We start from the raw sequence: 18,498 nt of genomic DNA, 5'->3' as shown, positions 1-18,498 counted from the left end.
AGACAGCTCCCCTCAACTAAAAGCAGTATGTCAATGTATTAAATATAAGCCACAGTCCTGTGTTACTTATTCCTGTTACTGTGGTACACATCTTATTTTAAAAGAGAGAGCTGTCTTTACATGGATGTGATCATTAAATGAAACCCATAAAATTTGTTTGAACAGAAAATGTAAACAAAACTACAGTTACATTAAAATGTGTGATTAGTTTTGTGATTTCAATTGAAACCTAAATTATTAATCCATCATTAAAAAGACAGTATAATGACATTTCAATGTGTAAAATTATAAATTAGGGTCAGCATAAGCATGTTTTATAAAAGACAAATAACAAGACTGACAAACGATATTTGGCTTCAGGCTGGACAAACTAAAAAAATATTTTAGCATTTTTTCAGCTGGACAAAAACTGTCAGTACTTTACATGTGAAACAAACAATAATCAACAAATAATTTCAAATAATGCAAATTTTTTTGTAAGTTGCTGAGTTTTAAGAAAAATATGGGTGTCATCTGCATAGTAGTGGTGTTGAATTTTGTGTTTGCGCAAGAATCTTGAATAGGTAAGATATTTGGCTTCAGGATGACCAAATAAAACTACTTTGGACAAATACATTTTGCATTTATTTTTAATGCATCATTCAAAGACATAAGTACATGAATGAAATTAAATTATTACTCATCAAATGCCTAATTTTTTTTTTAACTTGAACTGAATTCAAATATAATTTTAGCTATCAGCATTTTGTTTAAAAAGTAAAATCTGCTGTTTTTAATGTAACAGTTTATCAATTGACTATACAATTATACTGTAAATATCTAATATTATTCTGGTTGGACTCCATGCTGCTTACTTGAATTTTAATTGGAGGCTTTACAGAACAGGCTTCGAAGAGTTAAAAGTTATTTCTGTAAAGGTTTAAATGTGCTGCAGCCGTGTGTTTTCTACCTGAAGGCGTGTGTGGGCGTGTGCATGGTGTAGGCGGGGTTGGCAGTGTAAGAGGAGGCGTGGGTGTAGGCGGTGACCCCCTCTTTAGGACTGAGGAGCTGGGGGCTCTCCGATCTGGAGGAGGAGGAGGAGGAGGCCGTGTCTGTCAGCTTCCCTGAGCAGAGACAAGAGAAGAAGAAGAAAGCAGAGAAGTGAGCAGGAAGAGGTGGGAGAGAAGAAGAAGAAGAAAGACGGAGAGAGGGAAATAGAAAGACAGTGGGATGGGAGGGAGATGTAGGGAGGAGGTTGAGAGTGGTGGATCATGGGACGGAGATGGAGGTAGAGAAGAACGAGAGCACAGGTTCAATCAGAGTACTTTAATCATTTTAGCAATGATAAAGATTTCTTACCATGGCACGAAACTAAAATCACAGAATAAAGTAGTGTGTCTTGTGTTTCTGTCTCTGTGGGGACACATTTTTACCATAAGAGACCCACAAAGACTCATATTTAGTTTTAAAGTCACGTAGATCATTTAGTAAATCTCTATATCTTCAATTAATGATGTGAGGAGTCGAATAAGCTCCACGAAATCTGTCTTGTATCGAGCAACTCCCAGTAAGCAGGCACAGAGTTGGTGCGGAGTTTGCCTGCTGCTTGTTATAATATTAAAGTTAAAGTCTAATAAACATATTCATTCAGGTTACAATTTGGGAGGTTTAACCCTCCAATTTACTGATTCATCTCTTACATGTCCCCCTACCTACCAAATACCCATGTTTGTCTTTTTAGTATGGGAGAGGGTCTTTAGGGGGAGACAGCAGGTCAACTTATATGTCACATAGAAGTGGTGTACATCCTCTAAAAGCTGGAACCTGAAGATTAAGTTGAGATGCAGCTTTAGGGTTAATACCATTAGTTACACACATTGGGAGAATCGATAAAAATGGTGAAAACTCCTGCAGAGTCCCACATCAAACAAAATGACCTTGAGGAACACCAGAGAAAAATCCATGCTGTGATTTGATTTCAAAAACTTTTGACATTTTGTAGATTTGTAGCGAGAGCATTGGTGTTGCCTGCTGAGAAACCTCCTTACTGACAGTATACTGTAGAGAGCCATCCGCCCTCTGAATGCTCTAGGTCTCTAGTTTGTGGTTGTAAAGTTTCATGAGGTCACAGCAGCTCATTTTATACACTGAGCTCAAGTTCACTGACTAACATCATCACACATTAATGAAATTGGGCTCACTAAATCCACAGTGTCAGCTTTCCAGTCATATCCGATTTATGCAGCTCACAGTATAACCACAGTATAACAGTGTAAGACATTTGTACTGGAAAAACTATGTGGTTTTGCCCAAAACTGCATGTTTTTTCTTTTGGAATTAGCATAAAGTGTCTGTAAAGAGGTGACATGTGGGTACCCGTAGAGCCCAATTTTATTCTGATATCTTTAGGTCAAAGGTCAAGGGGCCGGTTTGAAAAAGGGCATGTCAGTATTTCTCAATAAAATGTATCCTAACTTTTGAGTGTTTTTCCACCACCTTCCCAACAAGATATCATGACATGGTTGGTACCAACAGATTCCGTAATAAACTCTTCTGACTTCTGACCTCTATCTTTACTGTGGCATTAATGAATACTATTAGGCTCATTGAATCCACAAGAATCTCAGCTTTTCAGTCATACCCAATTTATGCAACTCACAGACTGTTTAGAGACCCCAGTATGTGGAATTATTCACATGCAATAGGAGAATTATAAAACTTTTTTATGCATGTGATAACCTGTATAAAGTGGGCATGTCTGTAAAGACAAGACTCGTACTAGTGTTGCTACTCAGTGTGGCGTTACAACTAAAGACGCTCCAGCCTCTGAGAGACCAGCACTCCTCTGGGGCTCGACTCAGATTGCTTTAGAGCCAGAACAACAACAATGGTTTAATCTCAGAAACAGTTTTAGGAATGAGGTTGGGGCAAGACCGAGTAAATGTAAACAGCATGTATTATGTCAATGAGAGGTATGAGTAGGGTGTTTTACCTGTGGAGAGTTGAGTTGGAGAGATTCGTCCTGAAGCTGTGATATTATTGGAGCCATACTTTTCCATCAGCTCAGCAAACTCCCTCCTGAAACACACATACACAAGTTTTGTTTTGACTTAATTCACTACACAAATGATTCATTTTGGAAGACTTCAGTATTCTCTAAGAAGCATTCAAATAGTTAAAAAGTGACATGTAAAATACCATGACACGTTCTGCATTTTAATTTTAATAAATGCAACAAAAGCACTTTTTAGAGATCTTGTGTGTTTGACCTGTAACATTTTTATGGTTTTTATCTTTTTTGTGGGGAAGTTATACTTTTATGTTCTTACACTTTAAATGAAAACCAGAATGAATTAGCGTCACATATGTTTAAATACGTATAACAAGGATCTTCTTGCTTTTCCAACATATTTGAAAAAGAAAATCTTGGACTTTTCCTCCACTACAATTATTTGATGGCTGGTTACTTTACATTCAAATTGAGAAACATAAAATATTGTATTTATTTTGTTTTATTTCATATGTTTCCATTCCTTCTTTCTTCAACTGATCTGAAAAAAAGGTTGTTTACCTATGGAGCTAAACTTCTATTTTGGATGCTTTATTTTTACAACACAATGATATGATACAGAAGATGTTTTTTTCTGACAGTGGAGGAGGATTTGAGGAGAGCAGATCTGTGAGTGTTTGTCTCCCTCACATGGACGCAGAGGAAACCTGAGAGCTCAACTGTCTGATCTGGATGAGATCCGATTGGCTGATGAAGCCTTAAATCAGGATGGCACGGCCATTGAGACAAATCACTCAGAGGTCAGAGGTCATGGGTCACATCCACTGTTTTTTTGCTTTTACAGTGCTGTCTTATAAGGAAATATCGTGATTTAGGAAGAGTCAAAATAATATTTCATGTTATGTTTCTGAAGACACAGTTTATATCACAGTCACACCTTGAACCTCTGAACCTGCAATGAAAACATACATTTTCTTTACAAGATCACCAAAAATACACTGTTTATCATGTCTCGAAACAGCAAAAACAGGCATTATCTTTGAAATTAGTTTTTTCCCGCAGTCCTTGAATGGGTCATCCATTACAAAAGTTTCTGTCAGGACAAGTAACCAAAATTACTTTAAAGGCTAAAAAAAAAAAATTGTGAAATTTCTGTCAAAAATCACTTGTCACTACATTGACAAATATTTACTGAAAACCTGTTTACACAGAGCAGAGAGGACAGGACAGGACAGGAGAGCTTTAATATGTATAATATGTGGAGACACAATTTTTTTTTATATATTGTCATATTCATGACACTTGTGGCCAATTGGAAAAGTTTAAAAAAGTAAGTATTCATCAGAGAAATGTAATGTTTGTTTCCTCCTTTTTCTGTTATTATAACTGTTTTATTCTGCACAAAATGCATTTTTGGGTTGTTCCCACTTCTAGTCATGATTATACTGATTCTGTAGAGCTGCAGGACTTTAGTTTATATAGGTCTTAAACAAGGCCACAGTGAGTGGAATGTAAAAATAGAAAAAAAATGCCCCTTGTCTTTGTTGATAAAACTAAATTACATTAATCACACAAACTATTAGACCCTGAATCACTGCAGATGATAAATTCCCTGAGACTTTTCATGTCTGGAAAACAGCTTAAAACTGCCATAAACCCACAAAACCCCAAGAATAAGTTTAGACTGTGTTATTTTTGTTGTTGTTGTTGTTTTTATCCATTGAACCTGTGAGGACACCAGACCCAAATCCCCCCTGCAGCGTGATTTCATCCAGGCGTCCTCACTGTGACCCGCTGTACCGCTCAGCAGCAGCTGCACACAATCATCATAATTTGTGTGAAACAAATCGCCGAAACAATCGGGGTCGAGATTCGAGGTGAATACCTGGTGTGTCAGCCCAAAGCTGCTTTCACACACACACACACACACACACACACACACTGTGGCTGCAGCTTTGGTTTCATAATAAGGATGAAAAAGAAAGGACTTCTCTCTCTGCCAGAGGTGGGTCGACCTTTCCTCAGCCGTCACAACACAGACGCTTCATATCATCCGCTGTGAACTTTTTTAGCAGGTCGCACCTCAGATCACCTTCACTTCCTCTTTGAATCATATCCACTCATTTCCTACATTTTCCTACATTTTCTTTCTCTGATACCTCCAAACAAACTCTTTCCACCTGTGTCCTTCACTAAGAGTTTGGGTTATTATCATTTTCCCCCCCTTTTCTTCTCACCATGTCACTCCTCCCTGCAGTTCTCAGTATTATAAACTGGCGGTTTAGGATAAATCCATTAATAAAGATTTATTTTAGTCTTGACAGTCAGTAAGAAACGTACGACACAGTACACAGTAACCGACAGGTTGCCAACCTCCCCCAAATCCTGAGAAAACACAAATTTCCCACATGAGCCTAAACATGATTGCTTTTTCCTGTTTCTGTTACTGTTTCTATGGTTTTCTGGAGTAAGTTGAGGAGACCATGGTACTGGTTTCAGCAGCCACAATGACAATGGGCCTCATGCAAGAACCACTCCAGAAGTAGCTTGTACAAATGACAGAGGAGAATTTGCCCAATTCAACTTTCTCTAATTTTGAATTTTCTCTCATGCAGAAACATAATGATTTTGTGTGGTCCAGACCTGTTTTAGAAGTCATGTGCAGGTTGTGTATTTCATTACTTTGAAATGATTTCAAGTTTGAAAATCCTGCAGAAACTTAACTTAAAAAGTTAATATAAGAATACGAAAATGTTCTTGCATGAGGCCCATTCATATTTAAAGAGAGAATGACCGAGCAAGAGGCTGCTTGATGAGAGTAAATCTTATTGAAAGGCTTGTGAAATAAAAAGCGGCAGAAACAAAAGTTTCACAGTTTGGGCATAAGATAGCCAGGGGTGTAACTGTATTTTACAAGCTAAATGAAACTTTAAACACAATAACTTAAGAAGTTTAGATTAAAGTAGATATGAGTAGTCAATGCCTCTTCTACTTACATACTCCATGCCACCCCTACATAAGTCCCACTTGGGCCACCTTAGTCAAAAACACCTGGACCTGCACTGTGGATAGCTTGTATTTGTAAAAAAAATTAATTTGAAGGAAGGTAATTTGAAGGTAGGCTGCAAAGATTTTGCAAATCATTGCATTCTATTTTATTCCCTTTTTAAAAAAAAAAAAACTTATACCCATTCTAATGATATTTAAAATCACAGAAAATGGTCTGGGAGCGATTGGCAGAAGTTATTTCAGACCCAACATACTTCAACAAGTTCTAAAAAATGGAGGGAGTTTGGTTGGAAAAATTTAACATGTTTTTTTATTACACCCAAAATCAAAAAATAAACAATTAGGCCAACAACAAAATTGTTGGAGAAATTGTGGGTAACTGAATGCCAACCATTCTCATATATTTTGGTCATGTGAGAAAATACAATTGTTTTGGGAAGGGGTTTTAAGAACTATCGGTGAAATTTTTGGGTATAATATCCCTAATGATCCACTGTGTATATATCTAGGACTGATACCAGATAATGTAATAGGTAAAGAAGACATATACCTGTTCAAGATCCTATCACTTGCAGCTAAGAAAGCCATTACAAGAAGTTGGCTGAGAACTGACCCTCCTGGACTGAACCACTGGCTGGACATTGTAGAAGAAATTCGATCAATGGAACAAATGACCCACAGTCTTAGAATCAAAACAGAGCTATATCTTGTGTTTTTGTATGTTTCTGTATGTGTTTTTATTGACTGGAAAAAATAAAGTTTAAAAAACAAAAAAAAAAAAAATCACAGAAAATGACTGCATTCTGAAGAGCGTCCTGCAAAAAGTGCAACATGGAAATGGTGCCCGCTCGCTGTTGTTTCTGCTGATCTGCACTGCGTCTCTGATCAGCTGGAGCTCTTTCTCTGAGCAGAACGCCCTGTTGACAGACAGCAGAGCGCCCCTATTGTGTCACTGTGTGTTTGTCTCAGACTGACGTGGAAAAGCACAGGGGACAGCAGAGTGCCAGGTCAGTTTACCTCCTGCTGGTGAACCGCAGGGATGCTGCCTGTCAGCCGCACACATTCACCTCAGATTTTACACCAAGGACGGATCAGACCACTGGCACGTTTCATTTCAACAGGCAGTAAAAGCTGGAGATAATCAGACCTGTCCCTGCTCTGGACTCAGTTGGTGTCGGGGAATCGTCACACTGGGAATACGAGACGATTCCTTAGAGAACATTTTCATGAAGAACCTGTTTCTAAAGGCTCCATGAACACAGACTCCTCCAGGAAAAACCCTTAAGGATCCTCCTGGAAACACTTTTGCATTAGACAATCTAAAAAGATTTAAGTCTTCTCTGCACACTCACAATCGTTTCTGCACACCTGAATGTGTGACTATGTATGTGTATGTTGGTGGTAGCACAAGCTGAGTTAAAGTAAAGAAAGTTTTGCAGTTCACATGATCTTCATCAGGTTCGCTAATGAGGATCACAACAGTATCAATATGAATACATAAATGTTGGGTTAGTTATCCAATCAGAGGACCAGAAAAATCAACACAAACATTGCCATCCAAATATGTGGTTACCAATTATTTACCCAAAGTTTGCTTTCATTTGCACCAAAATAAACAGGCTGGTCCCCCTGAAAAACAAAATTTAGGGCGTTTTTTACAGGCAGCAGAATACGAGTCATATTTACATTTTAGACTTTCCTCCGCCAACATCTTGCTGACGTAGTAGTAGTGATATAGCGGCGATGCAGAGTTTAAATGGTAGATATCACATTCGGGGGTTCGTGTCCCGTGTGAAAACAAAAGTTAACTAAAGCAATGTTGCTCCAAACCAGTTGATTAAAAAAACAGCTAATTAACGTTTCTTGGTTATTACAACATTTCAAAAGTTTGATTAAAATTCATTTTTTACAATTGAACGGAAACACTTTATTTGGCTTGGCCGTGAGTCTTATTTTTTGTCTCACCTGGATTCATCGTCTCTGGCGATCAGAAGGGACATGTGGTTAGAGAGCGAGGCTGTCCTCAGGATCTCCACAGCCCTATCAGGAAACAGGACAGAGGTGTTACATCATTGGCATACAATATATACATAAACTATGCAGTATATATACATGCAGAACAAAAATAAATAAATTATTGTATAAAAACAAAACAAATTCAGATTAGATGTATATAAAAATGATAAATGAAGAATGACATCCTGAGCATTTGTTGACCATGTTCACCATCTCACTTGGTCTCGACTGCTTTTGGACTTGGTCTTGACTGGACCAGGTCCTGGACTTGACTTGTACTCCGTTAAGTTGGTTTTGACTACAACCCTGGTGTCACTATATTATTTTTTAATTAAATTGTTTATCAAAACCAATTAATCAACAAAAGTACTTGATTAAAAAGTAAAAAAAATAATTATGTTTATTATGTACGTGAGCTAGGCAGTAAATGTAGATAGTGTGTGGACTTTCTTGCTCTTTATACAACTTCACCTGTTTTATGACGCATTCATACAGACACTTAAGGGTGCCTTGAAAAGGCTGTGACAAATTGTCAGTATTTTGCAAACTCAGACTGAGAACGGTCTAAAACCAGCGATTTGATAGATAGGCAAATGTTTTTCATGCAAATCCTGTTCAAGTTTGGTCGCAGACCATTTTCTAATTCTCAGAATTAATTAATTTCTCATATAAAAAAAACAGAGGTCAAGGCTACGCCCTGAAAGTCCTCAAATTTTAAATATTTTGTTTTATAAATATTAGTAATGTTTGTTGATTAATTGGACCCTTGGTGGATCGAGTTGAGTTAAGTTTTTCAATGCTAACATAGTGATCTTCTAACATTAAACTAATCTAACACATAATGTTGGTGGAATCAGCCAATCAGGCAACTTCCTGTGCAGCTGATCCCCAATCAGCAGCCAGGAACAACTTGACTTGTCCTCGATAGCCAAGTCTAAAAACCAAAACCAAGTCCAAAAAGGCCTGATACCTTCTCAAGTGCAAGATTTCCAAAAAGGTTGACATGAAGCCTAGACTGGACCCAAATGCTACAGGCCAAGTCATGGCAAGTTGTCTTTATTAAGAGTCTGTCTGTGACATGTTGCGATAGGTTGTTGTTTCTGATGTTGCACTCCATGGAGCCATGCCGGCAAAAATAAAAAAAATCCCTTAAAACACCTCTGCAAAGACTCAGATAAACTGCAGATGCAACAAACTCACCTCTCATTGGTCACCCCCATCAGACTGATGTTATTGACATCCAAAATCAGGTCACCTGACTTAAGCCGACCTGGAACAGGGAGTGACAGACAGACAGACCCGGTGAGGGAGGATAATAACAATAATAATAATAATAATAACTTTCCCTAGTACAAAACAAAAATACCCCAAAAAAACACCTACCATCCTGAGCTGCCAGCCCGCCAGCTATCACCCGCTTCACATAGATGCCGAACTCTTCTCCTGTCATCTCTCGGTAACCTCCGATTACCTTCACACCTGTGCACAGATGAGCTCAGGTTAGTTATGAAAAAAAAGGTCTGTAATTTATATTGGTGCTTTTTATCACACTGCATTTCAACACTCTGAGCTGCAGTTTAGAAGTAAGTGAGACGATGTTAATTCAGAGGTCAGAGGGGTCAGAGAGGTCAGGGGGAAGATGCTCACCGAGTCCTTTCTTGCAGTCGCAGAACTCCAGCCTCTGTACGGCTCGGTTGATGCCGTGTGGGCCCATGATCGTCCTGGCAACAAGAAAAGCACCAGATTCAAAAACATATCAACATTCTGCCTCATGCAAAGCCGCTCCCTCTCCTCTTTGCTCTGCTGCACAAAATAATCAAATCATCACAGGATTTTGTCATTGTCTCCCCCCTCCCTCCTCCACACAGCCACATCCAAACCAATAAAATCTGTCGCCTCTTAAACGGCACATCGCTTGAACCGTGCGGTGACCTGGATGTGAGGAAGCCCCCCAACAGACACAAGCAGTGGTTAAAAATAATCAAAGGAACATTACAAAGCAGTTATTATATCCTCGACAGCCGCCGCTGCCGCTTACGGAGAGATTTGTGGGTGAGAAGGTTCAGATTAAAGCTGGAGAGATTCCTCAGACGTGGTGAACATGATGCTGCTGTCTGCTGGTCCTGTCCCGAGGCTCAGCTCACCGTCAGAGCACAGCTTGTTTCAGATGCTTACGTATGTGTGTGTGTGTGTGTGTGTGTGTGTGTGTGTGTGTGTGTGTGTGTGTGTGTGTGTGTGTGAATGTCAAAGTGTTTGTGTAGAGACAGCATCTATTGTCGTGGACAGACTGGCTTCACTTTTCAGGGCTGGTGTGAGTTTTTGGGGCCCTGAGGAGAGTTTGTTTCCCGGTTCACTACAAAAGATGCTAAAAGTAAACACCAGTTCATGGCACTTCGCACGGTTTCTCCTGTAACTCATTTCAACAACCTAAAAATCCTACTGTCCAATGACAATGTTCCTCCTTTGTATGAAAGATGCTTTAGAAACTTCTGCCTTCACTCAATGCATTCTCATAAACAAGTTCAAAACGATTTTGCACAAAAAACTTCCGCAAAATGGTTTGTATGATGACTAACAAAACATGGTCGGACACGGACACTGTTTTAAACTGGTGACAATCGTTATTTGAAACATACAGACTACTAAAAGTCAGCCAACAAAACCGGTTGTGTATGGTTCGGAAAAAATAGCATGATGTAGCTTATAAAACTGCTTAAAACTACTGGATGCAGATATGTTGTTAACAAAGAGTTAACAGGAGTTTCCAGAAGTTTCCAACGGAACACGACCTCATAACGTCTGATGGCCTGCCGGCGGGTTGCTGTTTTTTTTTTTCTTTCTGAGGTTGTAGTGGACTTAATCTTAAAGTTATGGTGATATCATATGAAACTAGAAACTGAGATAACACTATTTTTAGAGAGGAAAAAACGGACATGGTGATTTTCAAAGCAGATCTCTGAGCTCTCACCTCAGGTTATATGAGCAAAAATGGGTTATTTTGGGTACCCACAAGTCTCCTCTTTACAGACATGCCCACTTTATGATAATCCCATGTTTGAGGCAAAACCCACATAGTGTTCCTCCTGCAGTAAATGTGTTATTTGCTGCCAGTTGTATTTTACTATTTCTGCATACTGTGGTCCCTAAACAGTCTTGTGAATTGCAAAAATTGAATATCACTGTTGTTTATAAACATGAACTCAGTGTATAAAATGAGCTGCTGTTGCCTCATGAAACTTTACAACCACAAACTACAGACCTAGAGCATTCAGAGGACGGATGGCTTTCCTACGTATATTGACAATGAGGAGATTTCTAAGCTGGCAACACAACACAAGTGCTCGCCATACAATCGCCAAAAATTCTTGCAGAAACCTCCAAAAATGTCAAAAAGGCAAATCACAACATGTATTTTCCTTAAGGTCTGGGTGTCTTCGTGTGGGATTCTGGAGGGATTTTTTATTTTATTTTATTTTTTTTACAATTTTTAGCAATTCTCCAATGGTAACATTTTTAAAATTGATCCCCAAATCTGTATAACAAATGGTATCCACCCCAAAACTGTGCCAATATCATATGAGACTTAATTGAGCATGGATAAGGACTTCATATAATTCTCTCTTAATGTTTTATACCTTCATACACTTTCAACTTTCAACAATTGAACAGACGATTTGGGAATCAATGCGGTAATTTTTCAGTAAAACCAGGTTTATAGCCAACAGCTCGACTCAGAGACCAGGCAAATAAGTCAAAAGTTCAGTCTTACTCGTGGTCTGAAACGGGCAGAGGTCAAAAACAAACACTTTAGTAAGAGAAGGAGAAGTCTGAAACCAATTAGGGATTAGACAAAAAGGGCAGAAGTCCAAGGAGCAGGCAGGGATCAGACAGACAGAGATGAAGGCTGGAAGGCTCAGCAGAAAGACCATTAGACGATCTGGCACAGAATGAATGGAAATGGGCGGGTGTATGTACAGTGTAAAGGCTTAATAAGGAAGTGGGGACTAAGCCTTACTCTTCAAATGTAGCTTCATTAATTCAGACTAACAGGCAGATATCAGGCTAGACTAATCCTGTTTATTCTAATCCAGATAACTTGATCCTTTGACAGCAGTTTGGGGTTTGATTTTTTAATTCTGGGGGGAGTTCTCTCAGGTAACAGTGCACTTTTATTTTGAAATGAAGCCAAAATTTGTGAAGAAAAGCGTCGCAGCATGCACTAGGGAAATAGATTATTCACAATGTCATTGTATGGGTGTTTCTGCATTGCTTTTGTTTAATATTGTGCTCCACATGTTTCCACACAGTCAACAGTGCATGATGTGTGGACGAGCAAGACACTTTTAAATGAATGTGAATTTTTCGAATGATATGATCCCATAAGTATGGGCGAGTACAGTTCTGCTGAACCTGCTGGCAGTTTAAGAAGGTTGTTATCAGCTTATTCAATGGCCGCTTGTTGAAAACAAAGCAGTTATGTTTAGTTTAAAGCTTGCTGTTTACTTACCACTACGCTACAAAACCACTTCTGTAAGGTTAGCGCAAAAAACTTCCTGGTTAGGCGTTACAAAAGATAGTTTAAAATGTAATACAAATGCACATAAATGCTTGAAGTTAAGGTATTATGGGGACGATGCAAGCACCTGAAGTGACATAGTCATGTAGGTCAATTAAAAGCTTTGGTTTTCACACAGGAAACAAACTACAGTCTCTTGGGTTTGTTTATTCTCTGTTTCCTCGATTCTCCCTTTGATTTTACTTCCGCCTTGGCTTCATTGTTGTTTTTTTTGTTAATTGTTAAGGCCGCTAGAGGGCGCTGCTGAACAACACAGGTTAATATAGCTGCTTATTAGAGGCGGGGGGAAAATAATTGATACAGCATAGTATTACAATATTTGCATTGCAATATTATATAGTTTCATGGCCGCCAAGTATCGATATATTTAGCATTTATTTAGCATCAGAATTTATTTCATGGACACAATCGTATTGAAGTTTACAGAGCAGTGAAGCTTAAAGTTGAGGAAAGTTTGAGAAAGTACTGCACTTGTTGTCGTCCATACATGTTTGATGTTTGTTAAGTTCAATTTGACTGAATCACAATATATTGTATCGCAATACGCACCATGTTGCAAAATGCTTAAAAATAATGCAATTGCAATAATATCGCATCGTGACTCAAGTATCGGAATAAAATCTTACTATCGTGGCCTCTGTTGATTCCCACCTCTACTGCCTAGTCAATGAGCTGATAATGACCTGCTGGCCTGCCAGCAGGTATGCCACTCTTGCTTTTATTTACTTGCTGCCTTTGGGTCACATTAAAAAAACAACAAACTATATTGTGTAATGTCTATACTGATGACACAACTATATCTCCTGAAACAGTGATTGACTCACTCCATTCCCTCTCTTACATTTGAGCCACATATCGAGTATATTACAAGAACTGCTTTTTTTCCACCTTTGTTAAATCATCCAAATACGCCCCATTTGATCGAAGTCAGATGGTAAAATCATGCTTTCATAACATCTGTAAAAGACCACTGTAATGCCCTGTTCTCTGGAGGTTTGATCATATAACACCGGATCTGATGTCTTTGCATTGGCTAGCGGTTCATGCAAAAGCTTTATTTAAAAACATTCTGGCTCCCTCATATATTTCCAACCTTATTTCTCCAAAAACTCCATCACGTACTTTACGTTCCCTCGATGTCGGTTACATTAGCTCCATTTTTCTGGATTAATCTCCCACTGTTCACCCGGGAGGCAAGCTCTGTTGATACTTAAACTGTCTGATAAAATGTTAAAGTAAAAACAGCAACAAGTCTTGAAAATTAAGAACAATATCCAGTGAGCTTGGAGCTGTGTGCTCCGATATCATCTCAGGATTTAAAGCGAGCTGTGAGGCGGCACTGCTGGGTTACATGCAGTATGCTATGTTATGTAAGGGATAATGTACAGAGATGTGGATGAATAAAAAGACCAAGGTGAAGCGGAGGTCGCTCTGATCTCTCTGGAGAGGCTTATTTTGAAATGATAACATGATCCATCTTAACACTCAGCCAACGGCCTTAACTTATGTTAATATATAACATTGGGGACGTGTTGATTTTAAATGTTAAGCCAAGACATCCAACAAGCCTGGGCTTCTGAAAGATTTTCCATAATAATGACCTTTTGTTTTATGCACATATGCACGTATTTGCAGACAACTCCTGACTTTTATACATAAATGACTGAAAGTGTTCTCAGTCATGGAAGGCGTAGCTTTAAAAGGAACTAGTTGCTATGAAGTGTTACAAAAGTGTTTGCACAAACAGCCAGAAGTTACTCTTGTCATCTCCAGTGTCTGACACAGTTTAATGATGCCACTCGGGATGCACCACTTGGAAAATTCAGTGCTGAAACTGATGTTTAAAATAACAATTTGGCTGATACACGTTTCTTTTGTTGTTGTTTCTTTTGTTTTGTTTTTCTTATTTAGTCCAGGGTGTACCCGCCTCTCGCAGATGTCAGTTGGGATTGGCTCCATCCCCCGGCGAACCGAGTTTGGAAAAGCAGTTCAGGATAATGAATGAATGAATGTTAATTATTCCCCCTTTCGTGCCATGGTAACAAAGACATCTTCATTATATTAAAGAAAAAAACAGACTATCCTTGAATGAGCACAAATTCTGTAATACAACTTGATGAAACAGCCTTTCTATGGAGTTTATTTAATATTATTTTTCAAGAGCAGGATTTTCCCTTTGAGCACAGTGTTTTCAGTTAAGGAGCAGCATTACTTGATTTTTCAGATTGTTTGACTGCTCTCTCTCGAACCTCTTGCACTCAAAATCTCTGCTCACACTCAGATTTTCTCTCCTTGAGCTCAAAACTATGTGTTTGCACCCAAAACTTGCAGTTTACACTCATTTTCTTGCCCTCACTTGAACTCTTCTCCTTGGATTCAAACCATTTGTGCGCTCTCTCGAAACTTGTGCCCTTTTGTGGGCGCATTTGCTTCCTTGCTTCCTTTCACAAAGCAATATTGTGCATGGCAATGTTATCTCGATTCATCATTTAACGTTCTGACGGTTCACCTTTTTTTTTTATTCTGGGGGCTGTAGCGTGCTCACTTTAAGGAATATACTGGAGATACTGGTATCATATGAAACTAGCTGCAAAGTTAGGCTATCTTTTGATGTTTCATGGTGATTTTCAAAGCGCTTTCTTCATTTGCAAATACTTGAGGCCATACAACGTTGTGGAAAACGACGGTTATAGCTATGTGCTAAAGACACTGGAAGTATATGTGACTCCGTTGTAACCTTATTTTACGGACACAGCCATATCGAAGCTATACAGAACAGTGAAGCTTAAAGGTGAGTAAAGTTTGATAAAATTCTGCAGTTGTTGTCGTCCATACATGTTTGATATCAGTTCAGTTCAGTTTGACTGAATACTTTGTTGGTCAGTCTGTGGGTTTGACTCTCATTGTGGAGAAATAAAAAGACTGAAGTGAGATGAATACACTGAGAATTTTCTCTTATTTGACAAAACAGTTGTTGATTGAATTTCATTTTGTGGACACAAAATGCAGTTAAACAGTTAAATCGCAATATTTTGTATCGCAATACTCACCATATAGCAAAAAATCGTAATAATATTGTATATTGTGACTCAAATATTGGGATAAAATCATATTGTGGGGACTCTGGTGGTGTGCACCTCTAGCTGTTAATCAGGTTTTCACCTGGTTCATTCATTCTACCATACAGGGTACGATCTTTTAGATAAAATTACAGTTCATACAAACACCTGTTCCCCAAATTTTGTGCAATAATACGTGTATATAGCAGCAGTACGTATACTGCATAGCCGCCTCCCACAACACCAGACCCCGAAATAAAAAAAACATTTGCTTCAGTCCAGTTTAATTTTGGTGTACTTTGACCTGCAAAGTTGCAGCCTCACCCAATAACACTGACGTCTGTTTGTGTGGGCTTGTTGACCCCAACTGGCTGTAAAACAGACCTCAAACCAGCAAACTTAAATCCATTTGCTTCACATCCTGGACTTCCCACATTCACCACGAATCTCACCCTGGCAGTATTTGTGTATGTGTGACCGTACCCTAGTACTACACATGGCTGGTATGTATTTTATTTTTGTTTGTAAGTAAACCACACAATGGCTTCTTACGCCATGTCATAGTCATGTTCAGCCAGCGGCTTCTTCTTAGAATCAGCAGCTTATATAGCAGCGTTTGTTAACAACTGTTGTCCGAGTCCGACAAGATTGAGCAAAATTGATGCGAAACAACAAATAAACATCAACGACTTTGATCAATGAATGTAATATTTTTTGCCAGAAGGCCAATGTGGGTCAACAGGGCAAATCCGTGCAGCCCTAGACCCCACATATTAGTCTTCATTGGTCAGATCAGAAACCTGATTGTCTCTGTGATTTATAGTCCAGATTTTTGAAATCGGTCCATGCACAACCCACCTGAACCTGATGTGGATAAACCGCAGGAGACCCAATCCAACATGTAGCTAGGGGCCAGTAAGACCTGGTCCAAAATAGACCAGAGGATAATTAGATCCACTTGGGTTTAAGACACAGTGACACAATGACAATGACACAGAATGAATCGTCTAATTGTGTCCTTTGTGAATTTTTTCACGTTCTTCTAAAACACATGAATCGCATGAATACCCTGACAGCAGCAGCAGCAGCTCTCTGAGCCCCACACACAGATGACAACAGCCGACAACGTGCAGCAAACCCAACGGCTGGGACATGAGGGAGCAATTAAACTGATCACTTAATACCTGATAATCTGCATTACCTGCCGCAAGTGATTAACATCACACACAGGGCGGCTGCCAGCGGGAACACGGTGCCACAGTAACACCACCGCAGAAACACCATGTCAACCAACACTGACCCGCTTCTACCACGATGTCCTCAGATCTCCTAGTAGGCAATAACAGTTTATTTTAGCAGTTGAGTTGCTGATTCAAACTGAATAGAATAGACACTGAAATCTAAAGCTGCAAGAATAAAACCCAGTTGCCAGAAAAAAAATTGGCCTGCATCTGCAAACCACAGAATGTGGCGTTATCAGTCATTATCAGCCCATTAGTATGGGTGAGTAGGGGCCTGTTCCACCTTCTGGCAGGTTCAGAAGGTTGTTATCAGCCCATTTGTAGTTAGGCTTTCCCTTGTTATACCCCTGTGTTTCCTCCCACCCATTGTCATTTGTTCTGTTTTTGGGATTGTATCTGTGGATTACTGTCATTTTGGCTAGTTTTTTCCAGTTGGATCTACAATTAAAAGTTAGATTTTTTTGTCCTGGCCTCAGCCACTTTTTTCTGCACCTGAGTCTCTGTTGCGAATCATTTCAGAAATAAATGCACAAAAATTGTGGCAGATAAGCTGTTGCGTGGACAACATGGTTACAAAAAGTGACATAGTTGCTTTGGTCACGTAAAATCATGATGCACAGACATTAAGTAACGTTACTCCAAATAATGTCGTCGAACACATGAAATGAAGAGCGACTTTGTATGCTTTATACTATGTTTTCATGCTTCCCCCTTCGCTTTCTCACTCCGTAACGTAACGCCGTAATTACTACGGCCAGCAAAGGGCACGCTAAACACATGTTAATACATTGCCCATTAAAGGGACTGATAACAACCTATTGGCCTACCAGCAGGTGGAGCAGTCCCCTACTCATCCATACTTATGGGCTGATAACGGCTGTTAGTTGTCCTATAACATTTGAATCAGGTGCTTCCTCACATCTTCAGGTTCTTTGTCAGATCTCATTCCTCCCCAAAAATCACCCAAATATGGTGAGTTCTGGCTCCCAAAAAATTTGAAAAATTCCAAACTCATGGTTTCAAAACACTCCACAAACAGTTACACTGACTTCTTTAACAGAGTTTGTTGTTGACACTAAGGAGGGGACGTGAGGAAACATTTTGGGTTTTTTTTAGCAGATTTTGTCATTTCATGTTTGTTATTTTATGTTAAAAAGGCATTTTTGTGAAGAGAACCCTGAAGAAGGCTGCCTTCTAAAGAGCATCATTTGGTGTTTACATATTTCATGTCCTCCTGTCTGTTTGCTTTCCCTCCCCGTGTGAAATTAAAAAAACACCAGACGCCCCAAAAACCAGAGAGGAAGATAAAGAGATGAGACTCCCGGCGGTAAAGCGCAGCAGATGTTTTCATGGAGATGAGTGATGCAGATGGATCCATACGCTGACAGATTATCAGCCGTCACCGGATGCTGTGAGGCAAACAGAAGCTTCACTTCAAACAGGATCACAGAGTGATCGCATGAGAGGAGATCAATTAGTCAGTGAGCGCATTCAGGAGTTGCCATGTACCAGCTAGTAACAGTCAAACATGTCACAACATCAACATTTTAGAAGTATTTTGAGGTTACTTTCTACTATTACTACATTTTGGAGGCAAATATTGTACTT

At 39.2% G+C, this 18,498-nt stretch overlaps 1 protein-coding gene across 1 annotated transcript in view; it reads right to left on the bottom strand.

Moving 5' to 3' along the window:
• stxbp4 (syntaxin binding protein 4) overlaps window positions 1-18,498 on the bottom strand; it is a 65,308-nt gene that overhangs the window by 44,989 nt on the left and 1,821 nt on the right. Inside the window, exons 2-7 of the mRNA XM_059324197.1 lie at window positions 9,662-9,735; window positions 9,398-9,493; window positions 9,215-9,284; window positions 7,964-8,038; window positions 2,972-3,057; window positions 950-1,103 (exon numbers count right to left, since the gene is read on the bottom strand). Of these exons, the coding sequence (XP_059180180.1) occupies window positions 950-1,103; window positions 2,972-3,057; window positions 7,964-8,038; window positions 9,215-9,284; window positions 9,398-9,493; window positions 9,662-9,735 (555 nt within the window). The remainder of the gene's footprint in view (window positions 1-949; window positions 1,104-2,971; window positions 3,058-7,963; window positions 8,039-9,214; window positions 9,285-9,397; window positions 9,494-9,661; window positions 9,736-18,498) is intronic.

Source organism: Centropristis striata, chromosome 21, assembly GCF_030273125.1.
Source record: "Centropristis striata isolate RG_2023a ecotype Rhode Island chromosome 21, C.striata_1.0, whole genome shotgun sequence".
In the NCBI taxonomy this organism is placed as follows: domain Eukaryota; kingdom Metazoa; phylum Chordata; class Actinopteri; order Perciformes; family Serranidae; genus Centropristis; species Centropristis striata.
This window is presented reverse-complemented; position numbering and strand designations above follow the sequence as displayed.